The sequence below is a fragment of the Suncus etruscus genome, chromosome 8 (genome assembly GCF_024139225.1).
Source record: "Suncus etruscus isolate mSunEtr1 chromosome 8, mSunEtr1.pri.cur, whole genome shotgun sequence".
Lineage (NCBI taxonomy): Eukaryota > Metazoa > Chordata > Mammalia > Eulipotyphla > Soricidae > Suncus > Suncus etruscus.
In genome coordinates this window covers 75,877,368-75,903,314 of record NC_064855.1, presented here as the reverse complement: position 1 = coordinate 75,903,314, position 25,947 = coordinate 75,877,368, and the positions used below count along the sequence as shown (strand labels likewise).

The window sequence follows — 25,947 nt, the reverse complement described above, 5'->3', positions numbered from 1 at the left end:
TCGCCTATTTAAATATGCTACTATGCTTCATCTTTAGAGAGGATGTTTTCCTCATGCTTTTATTGCCTCTGTAAGCTAACCCCGTCTCTGATAATGACACCATTTTTGGTGTCATGAATGAATACATCTAAAATTCAAGTCATCTTCCTAACAAAGTGGTAATCCTGTAAGGAAGGTCACTGAAAACATCCCTATTAAGTCAACATCTTTTTTAGAAGCAAGCAAGATCATCCTATTAGTGTTTATCTACTGCCTGCTACTGTATTTGTATTGGGATGTATATCTATTATTAGTTTAAGTCCCTTTGAGAGACTTGATTCTAGTAATTGTTTTCAATTGCTAGAAACAAGTAAACAAAATCAGGTAGCATTTTTAACCCTCCCAGAAAATAGAATTAATTCAGATACAACTAATCTTCACCTGCTTATTTTTAGTAATCAACTACGACCAATAGTATTTTGAAGTTCCAGAAGGTGTAATTTTCAAAAGGTTTTAATTTTGTATACATAATAATGAAATTCTAGTTTCCAAAAAGCTATTCATTAAATTCACAGAACTACTCTATATATTGATCTAGAGTTCCCAATAAATTATATAAAGATGTTGTCTTACACGAATCATTATTTAAAAGAAGTTACAATTGATGTATGGACAGTAGTTGAGTATCTTTGGCACTAATTGTGTTAGAGTTGCAGCAATATTGTGCAAACCAAAGTATTAACATTAGCATGACTGTTACAATGTTCCTCAATAATAATGTGTATTTTAAAAAGAGAATAAAATCAAATACCAGTATAACAGAATAATATTACAGCACTGACACTTAAAAAAGAAGATACGAATAGTTTTAAAGAAAACATTAATAACAAATATATTAATTTTTAAAATGTAAAGTAGAAAATATGCACGAAGTATACTTCTCCATAAATCATTTCTATAAGATTTTATTGCAGCAATTAAATATAAATGAGTTCTAGACATCTCAATGCTCATACCTACAAAATGTGCATATAAGCTAAAATGACAATAAATACATATATAAGTCAAAATGACAATAAGTGACAAAATTGTTCTTGTAGAATGATTTATTCTAAGATAACTATTAAAATTGGTAGTGTTCTAATAGCAAGTTTTGAATAAAATAGTATAAACTTAATTAAGTTTGTTTTGGTATTAACAAAAAATCCTTCCTTATGATACTAAAATTAGTACTGCTTCTTCTATTGTTACTTTAACCTTTGTATCCATACAAAATGTAGAATAGAAAATATATTTGGCATTTTAAAAAATGTTCTTGGAATTAATTATCTTAAATATATCCCTTCTTATTACTTTTAATGTGTTGTAAATTTTTGGAAGCTGATTCTGATTCTAATAACTGGATCATCCCAAGAATGAAAATTTAAGTAAAATCAATATACTCAATAGCTGTGTGTTCTAGAGTAAATATGCAGAAGTGTTTTTTGTAATGGTTTTTACTGGCAATGACAAACCATTTCTCTAGTAACAGCTATAATATTGTGTAATCATTCACATACACTGAAGCAATGGAGAAATCAGAAGAGTATGGGCAAGTCAGATAAAATAAACTGCTCTGTTTTAATCAAACTAAGGTTTAATTCAAAAAGCTTATCTGTGAAATGAAGCACAATGAAAAGCTTACCACTTTTTAACAATAAGAGTATTACATAATAACCAAGTCTTATAATAAAAGTCTATTAGGAAAGATTTCAATCACTAAACACCAATAGTTATATTCTAAATTGGGTGGTTTTATTATGGCATGCATTTTAGTAAAAAGATATGCAAGTTTCACTTGCTTGACAAAGAAAATGTTTGAAAATAGTACTTTGAATATTTCAAGTAGCTATAAAAGAAATACCACTAAAAAGCAAGCACACAAATCCTTTTTTTTTATGTCACTGTACAGAAGATGAAGTCAACTAATACTTATGTCAATGGAAATGAATAAGTCTTGGAAAGCTCAAAAAACCTTCTAGAATTATTTAGTAGCTATGACAGTCAAGATATAATTAATCATTAATATAATTGAAAATTATGGTTTTCTTGACCCTGTCAATTTCCAGATGATTTTTGTTTTGTCTTGGTATATGGCTATAATAAAACGTGTTTGCACAGATATACAAGATATGTGTAATAGGGAGCTTGTGCACATGTGCAAGAGCAGAAAATGAGTATCATATTACAAGAAAGCCATACTTGAAGAACACAGTTAATATATAGAACTTAATTCCTGCAAGCTAAAATGATTTATTAATAAAAATGGGATCTATAAATTTAATTTTTAGAGGAAAAGGAAATGAAGGGGTTTTTTTCTTATGATTATAATCGGACGTGATATCACAATTACTTAAGAGTAAAACATTTTCTTTCGTTTCGTTTTGTTTTGTTTTTGGGTCACACCTGGCAGCACTCAGGGGATACTCCTGGCTCTATGCTCAGAAATCGCTCCGGAAGGCTAGGGGGACCATATGGGATGCCAGGATTTAAATCACCATCTTTCTGCATGCAAGGCAAATGCACTACCTCCATGCTATCTCTCCACTCCAATAGTAGTAAAACAATTTTATTGAGATTCTTTCGTACTTGTGCATGTATGCTGTTCACCACATTCTTTAAATAATAAACTATACTTTTTTCTTTATTTTTTCTTTGGATTTTTGGGCCACACCCTTTTGATGCTCAGGAGTTACTCCTGGTTAAGTGCTCAGAAATTGCCCCTGGCTTGGGGGGACCATATGGGACGCCAGGGGATCGAACCGCAGTCCTTTCTTGGCTAGCGCTTGCAAGGCAGACACCTTACCTCTAGCGCCACCTCTCCGGCCCCAAACTATACTTTTTCTAACTCTAAGATTATATTGCTGCATTGAGGGTTTACTTGAATCTTCTCTATAGTTCTATTTGTTTCCACACAGGTGCTGAAACAAACTTCACTTTTTCTAGTTCTAGTATAACTATACATATAAATATGATGGCAGTTACTGTACTGCTATAGCATTCATATAAATTGTTCAAGCAGAGTAACCATATCATATCATTTTAGCTATTTCTAGTTTCTCTTATGTATAGATTATATGACTCATAAGAAAACAGAATATTTGAAAAATTTTCCAACGAGTGGAAGATGTGAACTATGCAAAATGCAAATTAGAAAAAATATAATGTGCATTCAGTTCTCTCATTTCTCACCTGTGGTAAACAGTGTTTCCTGCCTTTCACTTAATCTGCTCAATTGCTTCAAATTTATTGTATTCTCCCAACTTCGTATACATTTTGAGCATAATACTGTTTATAGTATATTGGCAATATATATCGAATGATGGGATTTAAATTTTAAACTTTACTAACTGTTGTGTTTTATATACATTGTTTATCTTTGTTCAGAAATTCACCTTAGTGTGATGTGTAAATAATTTACAAATAATATACAAAGGAGAGTTAATACATCTCCATAAAATAATACGTCTGTAGTGGGGATTATACTTGCCTGTTACAAAAGAAAGAAGAATTTAGGAACTTTTTTCTCAAGTGAAAAATAATTGAGCAGGCTATAACAGAAGTATCTTGCTCAAAACCACAATTAGCCTCAAAGAAAAATAACATTTTTTCCTGTATCTGCTCACATTCTTTTCTCTCAATTTCTTTCTTACAAATTCTTACCTTATCTACAGAGAGAAACTGAAAAATGGTAAATCTTTTACTTAAAAAATTAAGAGCTAGGTCACTATAACTCACAAAACAAGTGAGAAAAAGCAAATGCCTCTGCTTTTCCAACCCAGCACTACACAATCTTTCTGAAATACTAAAAATACCAAAGTAGATGATGAAATGAGTACAAACTTTGTATACTCAGTTCCTTTAAAGAATACTACATAGGCTCTGTATATATGTGCACATGAGTGCATATAGGTATATAGATAAGAACATTTATTTATGTGTGTATAATCTTAGGAGTACCATCATCTAACAAGTAAAATTCAGATCACAGAGAAGAAAGCTAGCAGATGAAGAAATTGCTCACCTGGAGGAAGCAGATCAACAGACTGAAGTCTACTTGTGATGGTGTGTAGGGTGAGGATAGCAAAGGAAAGCAAAGTCGGGAATGCTTGAAAAATAAAATATTTTTAGTTAACAAATAGAAAATCCAAGTGGGTAAAGGGCCAATTGAATCATGAATCCTTCTCTATTATTTTAAGTTTCATCTTAAAATTTCTTAGATTGATCTAAAACTAACAAAAGAGATTTTTTTTGTATTTTTTTCAAATGCATATGATTTAGTTTTACTGGAAGAAAATTACTTTTGGGATATATTTCTATATGCATGATAAAGAAACAGTGTAGAGTAAAGTATAAGAATGTCTAGGTAAATAGAAAAGAAGTAACTGTGATAATGGCATAATCATTTATTCTAACTAAAATAGATTTTGGGCATAGTGAATAGAATATATAATCAACAGGCAAACAAAATTAAAGTTGCAAACACCCCAGTCTTTGCATTCTGACTCAAATACAAACTTTTTTTGGACCTTAGCATTAGTTTCATAATTCTGATTACAGTGAGTTTAAAACTGTAGATTATCTTTTACTTTTATTAATTTACCTAGATATCCTCAGGTTTAAAAATTGTATTGAATTCAAAATAAATATGTATTTATAAAAGTTAAAACTTTATAGAGTATTTCTGTATTCCATACTAGGAATGTATATGTAATTTTACATATGTAAAGTAAAACTTCACTTCTAGATCAAATATGAATATTAACTTAATAAGAAAATTGTGATTTTTGTCTTATATAATTGTTTAATTTCAATTTTATGAATGTACCTGATCACATTTTAAAATAATTTATTTAAATTACAAAATAAAAACACATTTTATTTGAATTAATGTTATCTAAATGTGCACTGGAACAAAGTAGCGTTAAAAAGTCATGTGAATAATCTGTCAGTAGCTTTATTTTTAAGTAGTTTCAATTCCTTATTTTCAACCTTTATTCCACATCTGTTATTTGCCCCTCCCATGAAATGTAATTATGCAATGTAATTTTGCAGGATTCAATATAAAACAGGTTGAGTAGTTAATAACAGGCAGCTCGAACAATTTTTTATGCACTGTTGCCCTGCAGATGTTTTTTTCACATTTTTTTCTTTTCCCCCTGACTTCATGTTTAATTTGTATATGTTTCTCTCCTATTCTTAAAGTATATTCCCACAACAGATGGAAACACCTGAAAATAAATCTGCCTCATGCACATGTTAAAATGATGTCTATTGTGATACTTAACATGGTAAGGGATCACAAAATATATAGAATATTTGTTCAGGGGGAAGGGATATAATTAATCTGCAGGTTATCTTGATCCTGTATTCAATTTAAAATTCTAAAGAGATAATCTAGTTCTTGTCAAAGACCTGTGAGAAATATGTTTGTGTTATTTTAGTTCTTTAATTTTTATTTTTTATTAGACTTAATTATCATTTTTTCTATTTGGCTCAATGTTCTTAAATGTTTAATCCAATCAAAAACTAAATTTTTTTTCAATACTAGCCATTTTAATTAAGATTCATTTAATAGCAATGCAAAGTAAGAAGCCAAATATAAAATGTTTTAGATACACTGAATACATGCCATATTTAACAATTAATATAACCAAATTCATGTTATATAATATTTTTATTCCTTTAAAAATCACTGTCAAATTAACAGGAAAAATCTCTATATATCTTTATTGGATTATTTATCTGACATTATTTACTTGTACTCAAAATATATGAGAGCATGACTTTATTTGAAAATGAGCTCTTTGTAGTTAAATCACTTAAAATAACACACGGGATTAGAATGTTTATATTGATACATTTTCAAACCATGATACATCAATCAAAACAACTGACTCAAAAGGAGGATGAAAATAAACTTAAAAACACACAGTGGGAGACTGCCATGTAATATGAATCTAAAGATTGGAATGTTGTTTTTCAGATTACTGGCAACCACCAAACTCTAACTAAAACCAAGGAAGCACCTACTCTTGGAGCTATCAGAAAGCATTTTCTTGCTAAAAATTTTTTTGAATCTTTTTTTATAATCATACTTTTTAATTTGACCAAAAATATGGAATGCTTCATGAATTTGCGTGTCAACCTTGCGCAGGGGCCATGCTAATCTTCTCTATATCGTTCCAATTTTAGTATATATGCTGCGGAAGCGAGCACTTTTTTGGATCTTTTAAGCATAGAACTGTGGCAAGATAGAACATGTCTTTTAAGCCACCGAAAAAGCAAAAACAAACAAACAAGTAAAAAAAAATGAAAGTGTCTTAGGAAATAGGTGATGGGTAGAAACTTGAAGAGTTGAAATACTAGATAAAATTTTTGTTTTGAGCCAAGACTGGATAAAATTTTGAAATAAATAAGTTAACTGATGATCTTTCTGATGCTTCTGAAATATGTGGTGGAAGATATAGAGCAAGTTGCCACATTGTCAGAGAATATGTATGATTATATCATAAAATGTAGAAGGTGGGTAAACAAATAAATATGACAGTACTTCATGAAGTCCCATTTGAATATGAGAGCAGACACTGAAAGATACTCCTTGTTTATTATACAGTAGCAGAAAATTTGGCGAATGGTTATATGTAAAATAAAACCTGGTAGTAAATAATTAAGATACTTAAACTGTAGAAATTTTTAAGTAAAGTGAAAAAAAAAAAAAGAAAAAGAAAAAGAAAGGCTCCGCCTAATTTTTCCTGATAGTTTTAGGAAAATGTTAGAGCAAAGAGTTTATAGAGAAATGAAGGTGTTGGAGAGATATTGCTTGTGTTGAACAAGCAAACTGTTGAGAAATCAACTAATTCTTCAAAACAGAACCACATTTGGTTTATAAAACTCTGCTTGCCCTGGCAATGTGTTCTGAGAACATGGATAGAAAGAGAACAAACAGGGCCGGGGTGGTGGCGCTAGAGGTAAGGTGCCTGCCTTGCCTGCGCTAGCCTTGGACGGACCACAGTTCGATCCCCCGGTATCCCATATGGTCCCCCAAGCCAGGAGCAACTTCTGAGCGCATAGCCAGGAGTAACCCCTGAGCATTACCGGGTGTGGCCCAAAAACCAAAAAAAAAAAAGAAAGAGAACAAACAGCTATTGACTTTACATAGAGGGTAGGTAGGTATTGGCTATAGTGACAATCACCCAACTTCATCTCAATAAGAATTGAAGGTGAGGCGATCGAATAAATATGTGTGGACTATACTTCAGTGTAAATTTGTTAATTCTCTCATCATTTCTCTAATGCAAAAATTTGATAATTTTAAACTATCAAAACTATTGGCAACACAGACTGACAGGATCAAAAATGAGACAAAAGAAAGGAGGAATAATTCCAGTCATATAGATAAGGGACAAAAAGAGCCTGTACATACTTTTTTTTATTTTCACAGTATCCCAAAGACAGAAGTTTAATGTCAAAAAAAAAACAAAAAACATTGAAATATAAAATACCCCTGGGGAAATAATGTTGTTAAGAATAATAATGGACCAAATTAAAAGTGGATTTCAGAAAAGTAAAACAAGCTTGATATGATTAAATTAAAAAGTTGTCTTCTAAATTATTGTTATAAACGAAATTTGGCATAAGAAATATTTATAGGGGCCGGGCGGTGGCGCTGGAGGTAAGGTGCCTGCCTTACAAGCGCTAGCCAAGGAATGGACAGTGGTTCGATCCCCCGGCGTCCCATATGGTTCCCCCAAGCCAGGGGCGATTTCTGAGCACATAGCCAGGAGTAACCCCTGAGCGTCAAACGGGTGTGGCCCAAAAAAAAAAAAAGAAATATTTATATATGCCAATAATTGATGCCACTGAATATAAGATTTAAATGAAATTACCCAAAGGGGGAAAATGTGACTGTGTGTATAGATAAGACACTTACAAAATGTACCTAATATTAAGAAAATATAAGGTATTTTCTTAAAATACAATCAAACTGATAACACATTGTGTCACTGGTTTATGATCGCTAAGGTTTCTCTGTTCAATATGTTTTACTTTTAATCTCAAATATTTTCTCATGTTATTTGAAAATCAATCCACTATAACTTTCAAATATACTAGTAAACTACTAAGAAAAATGTCTATAACTAAAGGTGTGTAAAAATATGTTCATAAATGTTTGTACTAGCAATAAAAAGACAATCTTTTAAAAAGTAAAATATAATACTAGATATCAATATGCTTTAAAAATTATGTGTATTATAAATATTGTAACCAAATGGGAAAAATATTTATTTTTGTGGTTTTCTACTTTGACTACTTTTCTTTTATCTTTTCTGAATTTTGGGTCACACCCTGTGACGCTCAGGGGTTATTCCTGGCTATGTGCTCAGAAATCGCTCCTGGTTTGGGGGACCATATGGGATGCTGGGGTTTAAATTGTCATTCGTCCTGGGCTAGTACGCTCAAGCAATGCCTTACCAATGCTCTGGCCCCAACTTGGACTACTTTTCTACTTTTACTAATTAACTACTATGAGATGCGGTTTTACATTGTTCTCTAAACATTAGGAAAGTCTTTGAATCATTATTGTCTTTGACAATAACTACAAAGTAGAAATCATTTATTTTAAAGTAATTCAATGATAACAGATCAGCACAATGACAGGTATAGGCAGCTTGTTGTGGAAATTCAGTGTTCAAACATATATGTGACTTTTCATTCATTTTATGCTTGAAATAAGAGCAAAAGTATATTAGATTGCTAAAACATTCAAGTAATACATGGTTGTCTTATGTGAAAATATCTCTGATTTCCCACATTTAGCATTAACAATGACAGTAAAAAGAAAAAAGAGATCAATGTTCATACTGTGAGAGAAACAAACATCACCAGTGGCCTATACAAACAAAACTAATGAATATATGTATTTTTATACAATTTTCACAGTTTTTTTTCTGAAAGTATTTTCATTATTCTGACTTTAAAAAATGATCAAATTTAAAAAATAATGAAATGTACTTTCTTAGCCAGCTACCATTCTTAGTAGTATGGATCAGCTATCCTATAAGTTTAACTCTTATTTATTTATTTATTTATTTATTTATTTATTTATTTATTTATTTATTTATTTATTTTTTGGTTTTTGAGTCACACCTGGCAGGCTCAGGGGACTATATGGGATGCTGGGATTTGAACCACCGACCTTCTGCATGCAAGACAAATGCCTTACCTCCATGCTATCTCTCCGACCCCCAAGTTTAACTCTTATTAATGAGTTATTAATGAGTTAAACTCATAGGATAGTTGATCCATACTACTAAGAACAGTAGCTGGCTTTTATTTAAAAATTATGGAACTGAAGGATGCAATAGAACGTAGAGAAGATCTATCTCTATCCTCTTCAAGAAAAGTAATTTCTGAAGAAATTTATGAACATAATTATTTTTAACATCTTAGTTGCTGTCCTATTCCCACTTTGCCTTGGCTAATATTATTTTTTTCCATCTCTATATTTAGTATTCTTTTTTTCCTGAAATTTTATTTTAGTATACTAATTCCTTTCATGAGTTCATTATATGTCCCCTAGAAATCTACAGGTTTTTGTCTGTTTGTTTGATTTTGGGCCACAAATAGCAGTGCTCAGAGTTTACTCCTGGCTCTACACTCAGAAATCTTTCTTGGCATAAATGGATGCTATAGATCAAACCCAAGTTAGCTGTATGCAAGGCAAATACACTATCTGCTGTGCTATCTCTCTAGACAAATTAATTATCTACAAAGTTACCCCTACTCCATAAAAATCTTTTTTTTTTTTTTTTTGGTTTTTGGGCCACACCCAGTAATGCTCAGGGGGTTACTCCTGGCTATGTGCTCAGAAGTTGCTCCTGGCTTGGGGGACCATATGGGACACTGGGGGATCGAACTGCGGTCCGTCCAAGGCTAGCGCAGGCAAGGCAGGCACCTTACCTTTAGCGCCACCGCCCGGCCCCCCATGAAAATCTTTATGCCTATTTTTTTTTCAAATCACACTTAATGCCTAAAAGTAATCCTATTAAGTTGTATTAAAAACATTTTTAATAAACCCACAATTTCTTAAAATTTGAAAATAAAAAGAATTATTTTAGAAACCTCTGAAAAGAATTCTTGGTTAAAAATACCGTATCTTTACAGAAATGGGGATATTCACAAAACTGATTTTTCCTCTCAGAGGCAAATGTTTAATGAAAATATGCAAGTGATGACATAAAAATATTATGAACGATTTTTGTTGGTATGGATGTGGGGAAAAAAGAACTTTCATCTATTGTTGGTAGGAATGGTGCTTGGACTAACTTCCATGGAAAACATGATGAGGATTCTTAGTAAATTATAAATCAGTCTGCCATATGGCCCAGAAATCTCACTTTTGGGTATCTATTCCCAGGACAGAAAAACATTGATCTAAAAGGATATATGCACATAGCTATTCATTTCAGTACTCAGTACAATAGATAAGAGTTGGAATCAACCTCGATGTACAACAGCAGATTAATGAATCATGAGGATATGATTCATATATGCAATGGAATACTACATAGATATAAGCATTAATGCCATCATGCAATTTGCTGCACAGTGAAGAAGATATTATGCTAAATGAAGTAAGCCAGAAAAGAGATAAATACAGCATGATGTCACTTATATGTAGTATTTAAAAAGCATGAAGAAATGCAATGATTTAAATGGGAGTTGTCACAACCACTCGGCCCCAGAGTATAATGAAGAGAAGGAAAGAAACTGAGTGGATGAGGAGAGGCACAAATATGAAAGAATGGGGAACAGGGGCCAAGAGATTCAGGTTCATTAGTGGTGTTAAAGGACAGAACTAAATATCTATTCTAAAGTCAACAACTGTAGCATGAAATAATTAACAATGAGGCTGGATGGCGGTGGATTTCTCTCCGTGCCATCCCAGTCCACGTGGCTTTGCAACCTTCATGCAGTCGGCGAGTTCCAGGCCCAGGTGAAATCACTCACTCACAGTCAGACGTCAGGAAGCAACAACTTTATTCAAGCCCTAGCCACCACGTGTGTGTGGCCTATTCATAACCTTTCAAACACAGCAATATTTTGCTAGCCCTGCATCTTATTTCCTGTTAGCCATTTTCCCTTTGGGCTCCATGCTGGTCAAAGACCAGAACACAGAAACCCAGAAGCCAGAGCGCACAGCAGCGCAAAAAGGGCAAAGAGCCAAAAAGGGCAAAAAGCCAAAAGGGCCGAATTCCCTTGGTCCAAGCCTTATCTAACATTTTCCAGACCCCTCCCAGGAATGGGAGGGTCTCGCATGTAAGGTAACACCTACTATCTGGTTCCCAAGACCCCTCCCAGAAATGGGTGGGTCTCAGGGTCTTAAATAGGTACACCCACAAACAACAATGAAATCATGAGACCCAAACTTTAACAGTCAAATGGTTGTTAAGCTAGCAGGGTAGGTGGCAGAAGGTGGTGACATGGATGCCTCTGGGAACATTAGTGGAGGGAGGTACACAGTGGTGGTCAGATTGGCCCTGATTAATTGTATGTCTGAAACCCAACTATGAAGAAATTTCTAAATCACAATGGTTATAATAAAATATAAAACTAAAAAATTAAGGCCAAACATAAAGTACCACTAGTGTTCCTGCACAGCATATACCTACTTATTTTTTGGATAGAAAACCTACTGTCACACAAGAGGATGTCATATTCTTATCTTTGTTTCTAGCATCATTTTCCTTTCCTCATTCTCTAAAGGCACAGAATTTAGGACTAGATGTTGAGCATGTGGGGAAAAAAACAATGAAAAAGGGAGTGTTCTGCATATGTGGGTCATTTGTAAGTCAAAGACTGCCTGTCTTGCTAAATGCAGCTTCATTTACAGTACAAGAGCATTTTACCATTCTTTGATGTAAGTTATATGCTCTGATTGATGAATTGAATTTTTTGATCTCTAGAGCTGCAGTCTGTCACATAGAAATAGTATTTTCTACTTGTATATTGGGAAAAGGTCAAGGAATGAATTTGGCAAAGCACACAGTTGGAAATAATGTTTTATTACTTGTGTTCTGTGTCAAACTGACTGAGTTTTAAAAACATCTATAAAATGGGCATATCCAGTTTAGGCTTCTGTGGAGAATAAATGAATATGTATACAAAACATATATTCCTGACGATATTTTTATTTAGAATTATTTTTGACAAGCAATAAATGAGAGCAATCATTACCTATTATGCTAAAGCATAAAAGAAAGTACAGTCCACAATAAAAATGAAAAAATCCAAATAAAGCCTGTTTTTACTTTAAAAAAAGTAAGTATAGTCAATCAGGATACAATGTCAGGTTGGATCATCTTGTAAATAAAGGTTATTTTCCTGGGGACTCTATATTGTAGCAGAACAAAGCAAAATCTAGAGTGCTGATTGCTGCTGTTATTCTGAATATATTCAATAAACTTCTCATCCTAACTTTTGTCATATAATGAATGATAAGGACAATATTTGAGGGAAGAGCATTACTTAACAATTGGCTAACTGTCAAACTCTTTACCTCTAAATGTGTGTGTGTGTGTGTGTGTGTGTGTAGAGATTATATCTCCCAAGCAGTGTTCAGTAGATCAGGAAGAATCCATCAAAACAAGACATCCTTTCAAAGCAAAAAGTAGCCTGCTCAGTCCCTACATTGCTGGAAATGATATGAGCTCCTCAAGCAGAACTCCTTGACCCTTGTGACCATACCCATAGATGCTTGGGATTATCCAGAGGATCTAACAGAAGTTAGTTACTTGCAAGTTATGAATCTTAATCCCTGAACTCTCTCTAGAATTGAGGTATTGTTTTTCAAGAAAAATCAGAAATTAAAACCATCTATCTCTATACTTCTATAACAGATTATGTTCAAAATATAAACGCCTTAAAAATTCACACATTTATCAAAAGATATAAAACCTAGACAGAAAAAAATCTAACTTATTACTTTATAGCATTTATTATAAAACATAAAGAAAAATTTTGGGTGTCTTAAAATTAGAATACTATAATCATATATCTCTAGCACTGTTATAAATTATGCATTTCCTCCATTCTCTGTTTTAGGGATATGCTAGTGAAAAAATCTGAGAAATGTCAGATGGTAAAGGAAGTTTAGTTGAGTTAAACATTAAATTAAAACAGATTGGAGGTTAGTTTGCATGTTTCATGTCTAACATAAAAATTTTCCTCCAACCATCTTTGTCTGTAACAAAATGGAGGAAATTTATAAGTAGTAGTGTGACAGGATATTTGATAAATTATAAAAATGTAATTCTAGATTTTTATTTTGTTTTTTAATGAACTAAACTAAATACTAAAAATTAATTTCTGCAATATCATAATACAGAAAGAGAATGATGAATGACACTTTTTTATAGTTTGACTGTTCTTCATTATTTGTGAATGTTTTATTGACATTTAAAATTTGTGACACAAAAAGTACATGGAATTCAATTTTTAATTGTGAAAAGAAACGTATTTCACAATTCATTGGCCTAAATTTTCTTAGAATACAACTCAAGTTTCAAGCATATGAGTAGAATGACAGTTATGAGACTGTGTTTTTTATATTTTTTCAATATATTTGAACAATATATAAGTCACCAAAACAGAGAGAGAACTATTCACTCAACCAGGAATTGTTTAACCCAAACACAATCATTAATTCCTTTCTTTGCAGCTATTATTATAAGTAAGCATAACTTGTGCCTCACTGAGTTGCAAAAGGATATAGTTCTGCATAATTATTTTATTTTAGGGCTGAGAGGAAATTTATACTTTATGCAACAAGGTATCTTTATTTTCCAAAAAAGAAAATTTTTGTCTAGAATATTTTGTGGCAAAAAAAAAATTCTCCTGAGTCCAAATCCAATTCTTTTCCCACCTATACTTTTATATATACTTTAAATGTACTTTTGCTTCAGTGATCCATAAACAATAAGCATTTAGTGGATTGCCTAATCAAGAGAATTTTTGAAAGTGAACCAGGCCATAACAATTAGTGAGGAACAACAGGTGAAGACAGTAATTTTCTGAGTAGATTATGTACTACTCAGAAAGTAAAGAAAAACTAAATTCAGTTCTGTTTTATTTGGTCTGAATTTAGTTCTTCTTTACTTCCTTATTTTTTATTAAATGATTTTTTTTAGAAAAATGTGTTATCTACATAGAAAAGCATAATAGAAAATTTTACTGATTTGTAAAAAATAATAGGTAAAACCACTGACAGAAAGATGAGAAATTCATGAAGTATGAAGTAGAAACCTTTAGCTAAATTAAAATCTATAAAAATAAAAACAATAAATCAAATCAATAAAATATTTATGTACAGCACATAACCATTTTTTTTCCAAAAGCATTAGATTCAAAATAGGGGGCCAGATATAGCTCAGTGTGCCTTGCATGTAGCTAATGCAGGACAAACTATGGTTCGAAACTCAGAATCCTATATGTCCCCCTGTTTCTGTCAGGAGAGATTTCTGAGTGCAGAGACAGGAGTAACCCCTGAGCAGTGCCGGGTATGACTCAAAAACAAACAAACCAACAACAACAACAAAAAAACAAAATAAAAATATTCAAGTATGCAAAGACAGTGAATTTATAAAAAACAGAAAGTAAAATAAAACTTTCCAAACTTGATGAAGAAATTCTATTTGGGCTCATTTGAGTAACCAAAAAGTGGCAGATAAATAATTAAAATGATAAAAGTCTTTAGAGAATAGTTCTTTAAATTTAAGAATGTAATAGCTTTCATTTGTAACGTTTAAAAAACAAATGATTGTCTTACACAAAATTTAGAAAACAAAGCAGGAAATGAACAAGTATAGACTCCTATAATAATCTTATTTTATGATTTCAATACCTTATGAAAATGAATGCCTACAAGGGAATGCACACTTTATACTGATTCAAATCACAACCATTTAGATATACTAAGGTTTATAACAATCTAGGGCAATAAGATATTCTGTCAAAACTTTATTTCATAAATATACTACTAAAACTTGTACCATAAATGTGTTCCTTGGACTAAACCTTTGCCAAAGGGGATCCCTGTTCACACAGAATTGAATATCTGAATTGGGATGGGGGGACAGTTGGGGAAAGAAAGAAAACTAATATATTTGCTTTACAATTGTTGGCTTAAAATGATTAGCTGCAATTTTATTCATATTTTCCATAAATTAAAAATACAACCTTATTCATCTTTTAAAAAGTAGCTTAATTTACTAATAAAGATGACTGTTCATTTTAATTTCTTAGTATTGACAGACAACCAGCTGACCAGCAGTATTCAAGGCCACTTTGCAAAGCAATACTTCTGATTATTATGTATCTCCAACCTGACTGAAACTGTGTTAGAATGAAAAACAACGTGTTAGAATATTTTTAGGAGATCATGGTTTGTTACTTAATTGTTTCCATGAATCTGATAAATTTATTTTATTAGATATTGCCAAAAATTAGTGGTAGAAATTATGAACAAAAAAAACAATATGCCTGCTGTGACCTACCTCAGTAACATGATTAGGAATACTACCTAAACTTACTTGTGTCTCTCAAGGAAATAAAGAGAAAGTATAAACTTTATCAATAACTAAAAGACAAGATTTGAAGCCTGCTTTTTACTCAAAAATATGTTATTAGATGCTCCGAAACCTTAATTTCCCTATCAAGACGTAAGAGATGTATGTTTCAATATTTATACCCAAATGTATATGTAAAATTAAGATAAAATAAGATTTTATTAAAAAATAAAGCAAGGGTAGCCCAACTTGATTCTATCTTCAGTACAATATACGATTCCCTGAGCCACACCAGGAGTGAACTCTGAACAGAGTAAGAAAGCACTACTGAGCACTGAACCCACCAGCCGTAGGAACAAAAAATCTCACTTAATGATATATATGCCTCTCTGTAAGAAAATATTTTATTCACACACATATAGAACAAATTTAATCATTTTTATGCATAGTAGAATTATTTTTGTATTTGACTCAGAAACAGCAATGTCTGGGGCTTATTTCTGATTCTGAACTCAGTAACTGTTCCTAGAGTTATTTAGGGGACCATATGAGATACTTGGGGTTATATTTATGTCAACCACCTGCAAGGCAAGTACCCTACCTGTTTTATTATTGATCTGACCCCTAAATATTGTACAGTTCTATAATGTTATAAAACACATCAGGTTAGTGATATTTTGCTTGAAATCATTTGTAATAAATGCAGAGAGCAGAAAGCATGGTGATCATACTTCCAGTATTGAGTAGAAATATTGTTTACTTTCAAAAATCGATTTATTTTTTATTTATTAAAAATATGATTGAGCTTTATGTATAATGAAGGTTAAAATATTAGCATATCCAAAAGACTGTCTTAAAAGTATAGCATCTCTTTAGAAATTAAGTTATAACATTTTAGCATGAAGCTTTATTTATTTATTTTTTTTGGCACAACTGGGGGTGCTCAAGGGTAACTCCCTGCTTTGTGCTGTGAAATTACTCCTGGCAGGTCAGGGACCATATGGAATTCCAGGAATCTAACCCGGGTCTGCTGTGTGCAAGTAAAAGCCATATCCACTGTGCTATCACTCCAGCATCTCTAGCATGAAACTTGATGTAAACCATTTTTTGACTACTACTCTGTAACAAAGCCTGTTATGTGTAAAACCATTTCATTAGATAAACAGAGAAATATTCTGTATAATTATGAAAGGTTAGAAGTGTCGAAAGGCAGTCTGACTTCATGTAGGACTTAATAAAAACTAGTGACTGCAGCTCAGTGGAGAAAAGGCAATTTTATTAAGCAGGTATATACATGAATAGATTATCATCTTTATAAAAGATTGATGATCCACTAACTGAAAAAAGAAAAAAAATCTAAAAGAGAAAAGTTTTAATAAGAAATGAAAGATTAAAATATACCCTTATTCCACTTGATATAAGTATTTCCTAATGGTATCTTCAAGTCTATTTAAAAATCTATAAAAAATTAAAGAATAATTTAAAACAAATCAAGTGGGCAATTATCAGTTTGTTGAGAGTGCCAATCAACTGTGGATGTAGGAGGAATTTAAGTAGATGAAAGTACTGCCAACCTTCACTTTTCACTCCTTTCTACTAAAGTCATTAAAACTTGAATAGATTCAATGCCACTTAAAAGGAAAAAAACTTTTATCAATCTGTAAACTTTAATTTAAATTATTTTCTAGTCTACACCATTTAATACTGAAATGTATATATTCTTATACATTGCATGATAGAGAACCAAAATGTCTTTTATCCAATATAAATTATAAAGACATAATTTTAATGTCACAATTAATGTTTGAAAATATTTATTATATTGTCCTAAATATACAATGCAATTAAGAAAAATTTAAATCCAAAATCTTGTTTACCTCATTATTTTTTGTAAAATGTATATACATTATTTTCATTCATTAAAATAATCATTTGAAGTGACTTGACCTTTTTACTGACATTTTAATATACTTATTTAATCTGAATTTCTGAAAGTGTTTGAGCCAAACATAATAATTAGGTTATAAGAAATGACAAACTTACTTTTTAAAGATTTATATAATAGGGGCCAGAGCAGTTGCACAGTGGGTAGGGCATTTATCTTGCATATGGTCCACTTGGGTCCCACATCCAGTATAGTCCCCTAAGCCTTCCAGGAGTAATTTCTGTGCACAGAGCCAAGAGTAATGCCTGAGTGCTGCCAGATGTGCACCACCCCCAACAAATAAACAAATAAAAAATACTTATAAAATAAGAAAAAGTGGGGCCGGAGAGGTGGCGCTAGAGGTAAGGTGTCTGCCTTGCAAGCGCTAGCCAAGGAAGGACCGCGGTTCGATCCCCTGGCGTCCCATGTGGTCCTCCCAAGCCAGGGACAATTTCTTAGCACTTAGCGAGGAGTAACCCCTGAGCATCAAACAGGTGTGCCCCCTCCAAAAAAAATAAATAAATAAATAAGAAAAAGTATTTATCTATAAGCGAAAACTGAAATAGTTTTATACCATCTTTAGCATCAAATTGTATTTGCATTTTTTAGGGATTGTATTTTGGGAGACTTTCCTTCTCTGTTTAGAGGTTATTCTTTCTCATGCAGTCAGGAATACAGTACTTGCGAAACCATATGTGGCACTGGAATTTAAACAAGAGTGATGAATATAAGCTAAGCACCATAAGACCTGTACTATCTCTAAACTTTTTGTACTTTAGACTCAATACAGTATTTTCATGAGTAGTTGGAAACTATTTTGGAAAATGAAGACCACAGCTATGGAATAAATATAAATATCAGCAGTCTATTACCATTTCCCACCAAATATGTTTTACTAAAATACATGAAGAACTATTGAGTTTATTATGAGTTCACCTATATGAAAACATTGAATTCCAGTGCTAAAAAAAGACGGTAAACCTGCCACTAATTCTGGATTTTGAAAGAGGTATGCAGAAATCTTTATTATGGCAAACAATTAAACCCAAATGTTAATTTTTTATTTCTTTGTCTTTTTATACATGAAATAATAGAACTTGGGCATTCCTAAAGTACACAAATTAATGCTGAGTCATAATCTATTTCAGTAAGATAGACAATGTTCAAGTTTTAATCTGTGAGAAAAGATATAATGTAAATATAGGATATTTATATTGCAACATTGAAACATGGTAAATGGCAGCTAAATGATCAACATTTGGAACCAAGTTTTTTAATATACATGTTAGAATGGAGAAAAGATAATTCAACCCTCTCTCCTATCTACACTTAACTTTAATCTACTTGCAAAGGAAAACAGTACATTCCATTACGTGAAGGAAGTGGTAACATTTCTAAAAATTTCAGTCAATTAACAACTGAAATTTTTATTGCTGGAATAAAAAGCATGTTCTACTTTGCAGCTATGCTAAGCAGCAATCAAGTACTTAATAAAATACAACACAATAAAGTCTATATAGCACAAAATGTCAATATCTTTCTCCTCTTCATAAGGGAATTAGAAACATCCTGACCCAGCTCTTTGGATGCACAAGAGTTGCCTCCTGATTCAGACCCTTGAATAATATACTCTTAGAATGATACATCTGGCAATGGCCTAGATAGGAGCTCTCCGAGGATTGGGGAAAAATAGACTCTATTAAAATGGTACAATTATACTACATATATTGCAACTGCTTTTTGGTTCACAACAGAAATAAAACAAAATAGGCTGAAAGTTTAAAAATAATCAAATGATTATCTTAAGAGATGTGACTTCATTTTAAAATACTATGTATTATATTTAATAAGTTTAAAAATTGAAATTAATATTGTATATTAAACAGTAAGAGTATTCATGGAGATTTTACCTAGAAGTTAAAAAATATGCTCGGTTTCTAATTTAACTCTGCTTCATTATATATTTTCCAACACTGGACGTGAACTTTTCACAGATGAAAAACCCTGACATGTTAGAGGAAAGCTAAACAAGAGGCTAGCCCTTCACTCTCACAGAAATCTTTTCACGGTCATTTTTTATTGAATTCAAACAATTGCTTTCTATGGTAAGTATGCAAGGCATTACTCACCATAATTTTACAGATAAGAATGAAGCTCTTATAGTAATTACAATGTGCTCCAAACTATTCAGAGATAAGTCCTTTCTATCAGGCATTTTTAACAACAAATAACTTTGGCTGACAAAACAGCCTGAGGGAAATACATACACTGGAATCTTCTTTAGTTTTACATCTTCATATCTGAATGAGAAATTAATTTTGCTACTGCAAGGTAGTATTTCATGTTACACTTAACTTGATTTGGAAAGAAAATGTAAAACTTGGATATGAATTATTTCATATATGTTACCTCCACTTAATTGGACCTCCCTGGCATTTTTTTCCCCAGCTCTTTAAAAAAAAAATCTCAGTGAATGCTGCAGTATTGCCTCAAGAACTGATGGATTTTCAGTGTATAAATTTGAAGTATTTGTAATGATAACTTTCACTTTAATAATAAAGAGTCTCAAATATGAAACTAAAAATCTAATAGCTTTTTAGATCATCTTCTTTAATCACAGTTTTATACAATTATTTTTTCTGACAATTCATGCATCCTCAATGACAATAAAACCATAATATGTAACAGCAGTTGCAAAAGTATGAGAAAATTAAGAATTAATACCTAGCTTATTTGAGGTTCTTTATAACAAGTTATTACTTCTTAAGGATATATTTCTGTGTAACAAAACTTTTTAAGAAAGAGCAACCATAAATGATAAATGTTTTTTTTTCAAATTTAAGTAAAAAATATATAATTAATTTTAAGTAATTTCACATTAATTAACCACTGTCAAATAAAACAAATATAACCAATTTCTATTAAGCTGTATTTATAATTCTAATAATCTGTTTAAACTATGAAAAGAAAGATATAAAACTAGCACTTTGCAGGTTTGAGTCTCAAAATTTCAGTCTTATTTTCAAAATGTATTTATATATTTAAATCTTGATATATCTGTAAAAATAATGAGTTTTTAATGTTTATTTGAATGTTTACTTAAAATACAATTTACAATGAGTTACTATTTAAATAGAAATACAGCCATTATATACAGATGTTGATCTTCACTATCTCCAGAACAATAGCCTGAGTGATATTTGAAAGCTGTGAAAATATCTACAAATTATTAAAAATAAGGATATCACCGTAGTTATGATTGAGAAACTGTATTTTCCAGTTCAAGTTTTACAGATTTCTTTTTGGCTGTAGTAAAGCTGCAAAATTCCAATAAATATATTTATTTAATTGAAGAAGTCTTTAAGCTACATAAAATTATATCTTTATTTATGAAAGAAATAACCTACATAGATAATGAAAAGTGCAAATAAATGTAAAGGCAAATATTGTATAATGTAGATTACATTCTATAAGAATTAATATATGTAAACATATATAAAATTGTATTTTGAAAATTATATTTGGCTACATATTAACTGAGTTGGAAAATAGATAAGTACTTTTCCCTCCCTTTAAAAGGAATAGCCTAAAATTGAGCTAGAGCGAGAAATAAAATATTAATAACATGAATAAATAAATGTGTTTAAACTGTAAGTTGATTTTTTTTCTGGTCCCTTTCAGTCTATATTATTTTTGTTCATATAGCATTGCCTTTTTTGAGATTTTTTCAGTAAACGCATGAAATTCAGACATTTTTGAATTCTTAGATATATTTGTGTAAAAATAATTTTTAACTAGTTTAGAATAGCTGTCTTATATAATTAAATCAGTGGTATAACTGGCTTATGGTATATGTTAATTCATTCTAATAAAAAGGTTTTGTAAGATCAAACTCTCTAAGTAAGATTGTCAAACTTCAGAATATAGTGCAATAATTAAAAAGAAATACTAGTATCTTTGGGGTGGAACAGTACTATACTGAATAGGGCATGTACCTTGCACACAGACTACCTAGTTTTCATCCTCAGTATTCTATATGGTCCCCTGCTCTCAGGAAAGATTGCTGAGCACAGAGTTAGAAGTAAGCCCTAAGCAATGCCAGTTGTGGACCCAAATTAAAAATAAAGCAAAACAACACAAATAACTGAGTTGACCAAATTAACTCTAGATAAATTAAGAGCACAAATAGTTAAACTATCATTAATTTTATGTAGAAATGAAATGGTCCTAATGAAGTATGGAGATTATCCCATTTATTTATTAATAAAGTAGACAGTTAATGATTAAGGACTATCATCATTCAAAGTATGATAATGCCAAATAGCAATGTCTTGGATACTCAAAAATGAGGGTTTAAAAAAGAGAAGAGCATTTTACCTGTCTACTACATAAATATCATCAAGTTAAAATTATCATCCTGGATTTTATGAGCCTTTTAACTTTCTGTGTTCATTGAATTTATTAAAACATAAGTCACCTTAAATTGGCTTATTTGTATTAAAATTTAATAAAGTGTAGTAGACATCTAAAATAGCAAGACAGTCTGATGCATTCAAATATAGTTTTGACTTTAATTGAGGCACAATTTAACTTCAATCGTTGTCACAATTTCAATATATTTATTGATTTAGCTAAAGGCAAAATACTTAAAGACAATATAATTTCATGTTGGAAGACACTAAAATTACTTGAAATAGATGTTTCACCTATGAATTAAATTTGCAGATTTTCTTATAATCCCTATTCGAGGTATTTCCAATTCTAAATGCACAAGGGAGGTATGCAAAGTCATTTGTAAAGCTATTAAACTTTTCATTAATGTATACACATACTACATCTGTTCATACCAAAAATAGCTGTATTCTTTTTAAAAATTAAAGTGCAATTGTTAAGGCTTTTAACGTTAAAAGAAAAGAATCACTGACTTGCTAAATAGAACAATGTTCATTTTACTTCTGTTTCCTACACAACCATTACTTATATTTCATTATATTATAATTCCTGCAAGTTAGACAAGACTTAGGCCCAGATTTACTCTGAAATATCTGTCTCAATTACACTAGTAAATCCGGTGCTATTGTACTATAAATGAGGCATTTTTAATAATAAATCATGGAGTGTTCCTACGAAGTATTTTCACTATGGGCTATTAAAATGATTCTGAGACCTTGAGGACATATCTCAAGAGGTAGAGTCCATTCCCAGTGAAAATTCTAAAATACTGTTCCTTGCAACATATTCCTCACCCATGTATAGTAAGTAACCCAAGGAATGTGAATATAGAATCTATAAAATTTTAAATATAAATATAAATAAATATAAGTAAAATAATTTTGAAGCTTTTAAGTGATGGAACAAATTTTGAAAAAATTAAAAGCTTATGTTATATGCATTTACATTTCACTTAATAGATTTTACTCTAAAATAATTACATATTTGGAATAATTACTATTCAGTACTGGAACACTTGAATAGATTGGAAATAACAAATAATAATTATTTTTATACTTCCAATGAGCATGAAAATGGAAAAAATACATTGCACACATTTTTATATGCAACTTATAACTCAAAGGCTTGTAACTTAAATGCCTTTAATATACTGCCAAAATGTGAAGGCTGCATTTAAAAATCACAGGAGATAAAATTTTCAAAGGTTATGTAGTTATATTGTCAAATGAAGGACATAAAATATAGATAGGCTAATGCAATTAGTGTAATGTTGTGGTTATATTATTTTTTTTAAAGTACCTGGCACAAGGTAAAGCTACATAATTTACAAATCAACCATAAGATCATATAAATGATAGAGTAGGTGTGTAACAACTCATGCATCTAAGTTTTTATTTTGATCAGGTAAATTTTGTGTTTTATTTAAAAGTACTCTTTTTAGTCAGAGACATATGTCAAATATATTTTTTCACATACTGAAAATGTATAATCTGGTTAATTTCAGCTTTTCAATCAGTTTCAGTTGCATAATTTGACGAAGCAAGGTGCATCCTTTTTAATATTATGATAATAACTGTATTTTTCTAAACTGCTGTACTTAAAAGTCAAAATCCATTTCTTCATGAAATAATCTCCTTTTATATTTAACTAGTTTAGAAAAGAAAAGCTTCAAGTAAAATCTAAAGTCTTTATAAAATTGTATTACAGTAATTTCAAAATATATTTATAAAATTTTTTTCCAAAATAATACCAAGCATGTAATAAAATTCAACATAAATATGAGGTTCAATAAAATTAAAATGATAACTTTAGTGATTTGATGATAGTCAATGAAAATAAAATGATTTTATTTCTTTCTGATGAATATTTTATGTATACCAAATATAGCCTTTTATATTATTTTAAATTTCAATGTAATTCCAAAATTATTACAAAGTATTCAGTAGTTTTTCTCCTTGGATCATATAAAAATAAAATGTGAGCCAGAAAGTTATTACTATTGATTTAAAAAAGTCTATTCTTACACAAGGCCAACACAAATTTAATCCTAGACACTCCATGTTTTGAATCTGCCAGAAGTGATCTCTAAATGTAGAGACAAGAGTAAGTCTTGAGAAAAGCGAATGTAGCCATAAAATCAAAAATAAATCAGAAAAATAAAAATACTATTGTGAAAGTTACCTTCAAACAGTAAAATTTATTGTGAAAGCTACATTTAAACAGTATAGTATGTGTAAAATTAAATAGAACAAACCATCACATATATGTCATAGAATTTTCTAAAAATGAGACATAATTCGATGAAGAATTATTTAAATATAGTTTGCAATACTGAGTTGAAAAAAAGTTAACATTTTTAAATAAAAATTAGAAAGCATATCCTGCTGGAAGATAGTGTTCATGTAAACATTTGGCATGAGCCCTGACCTTTATGAGTTATCACTTACATTATTTGATCGTATTTTTACACTGAATAAATTATTGCTAGAATTGTAGTAGTGTTCAAAATTATCTTAGAATATAAAATTGCTTCAATTTCCCTGTGTCTATATATTTAAAACATTAAAAGGTACTAAGTCCTAATAAAAATAGATGGTTTGTTTTCACATATATAAATCAGAGTCAGTCACAGATGCAAAACTGTTGATACGGTTAAGCTGAATCAAGTTAGGCATTTCACGATTTTACAATGACATATAGAAAGTTTAAAGTCCCTCTCTGTGTATTTTATGCTCTATTACAGCAACTTTGAATAATCTATAGCATTTAGAGTAATGTTTATGCATGTGGAAACGTCACCAAGATGTCGGTAGAAATCTGTAAATGAACTACAACAAAGAATAATTAGGTTTCTTAATAATCTCTAAATTTATTTTTTAAAATTGTATTATCAAATGTTGATTAATAAAAATGAATATTTTATTCATCTTGTTACATAAGAAAACACTTTTACAGAAAAATATATGTTTTGCTCAGTCACTACCCGAAAGAAAAGCCAATGAAGTCATAGGTATTTCAGGTGTTGGGGGGCGGAATTGAGTATGGATAGAATGATTGGATGAAACTTTCTTTTTTATTTCATTTTTTGGTTTTGGGTTTTTGGGTCACACCTGGCAGCGCTCAGGGGTTACTCCTGGCTCTACGCTCAGAAATCGTTCCTGCCAGACTCTGGGGAACCATATGGGATGCCAGGATTTGAACCATCTTTCTTCTGCAATCAAGCAAACGCCCCACCTCCATGTTATCTCTCCGGACCTGGATGAAACTTTCAACACAGCAAAAACTTTCATACTTACTTTTAGCTTTGAGTACTATGAGTGATCAAAATGAATAGTCACTCTCAACAAAGATTATCTTGACTAAAATAACATAGGATTCTAATCAACTGAAAATGTTTTCACCATATGGGGTAAATTAATGATGTTTCTAAACTTGATAGCAACGATGAGATTAATTTATTAAAGAAGTATTTGTGGAAACTATATTTAACTATATTTGGGTTGAAAAAGTTACTTTCTTTTTAGGTATTTGTTGTATATCAGTGGTCAAAGTTGTACATTCTTTTTCTATTTTAATAATAAAATTATAAGACAGACTAAATTCAAATAAAAATCACTGTAATGATCAATGAATGTAAATACTCTGTTGCCACCTAGAGAACAATTTCATTGCTACTCTTTGAGGATGCAATTTAAATTTTGTTCTTCATTTGTTGGGGTTGTGGTTGCACAAGCTATTCCTGATGCTGTACTCTGGGGTGACCCCAAGCAGTTCTCAGAGGATTGCAAGCAGTGCTAGCAATTCAAACTGTGTGGTTGGAAGCAAGGCAAGTATCATAATTCTTGTACTATATCTCTGGACCTACAATTGTTTGTTCGGTTGCTTTATAATGGAAAAAGAGACTTGATTTCTCTTACATGAATGACCCCAAAAGAATAGTCAAGAAGAGAAATTCAAATTTAAATATAGTTAAAATTGTATCAA

General features: G+C 31.0%; 1 protein-coding gene and 1 non-coding gene across 3 annotated transcripts in view; both read right to left on the bottom strand.

Annotated features, from left to right (window-relative positions):
- The window catches only part of PCDH17 (protocadherin 17), a 96,874-nt gene that overhangs the window by 16,105 nt on the left and 54,822 nt on the right, over positions 1 to 25,947 (bottom strand). The window contains exon 4 of one of the 2 annotated variants that reach the window (XM_049778936.1): positions 4,043 to 4,126. The exons of the other annotated variant lie outside the window; for it this stretch is intronic. Coding sequence (XP_049634893.1) covers positions 4,043 to 4,126 — 84 coding nt within the window. The remainder of the gene's footprint in view (positions 1 to 4,042; positions 4,127 to 25,947) is intronic. 2 annotated transcript variants of the gene reach the window in all.
- Positions 6,131 to 6,237, bottom strand: LOC126016934 (U6 spliceosomal RNA). The gene has a single exon (XR_007498616.1). It is a non-coding gene; the product is annotated as a U6 spliceosomal RNA (small nuclear RNA).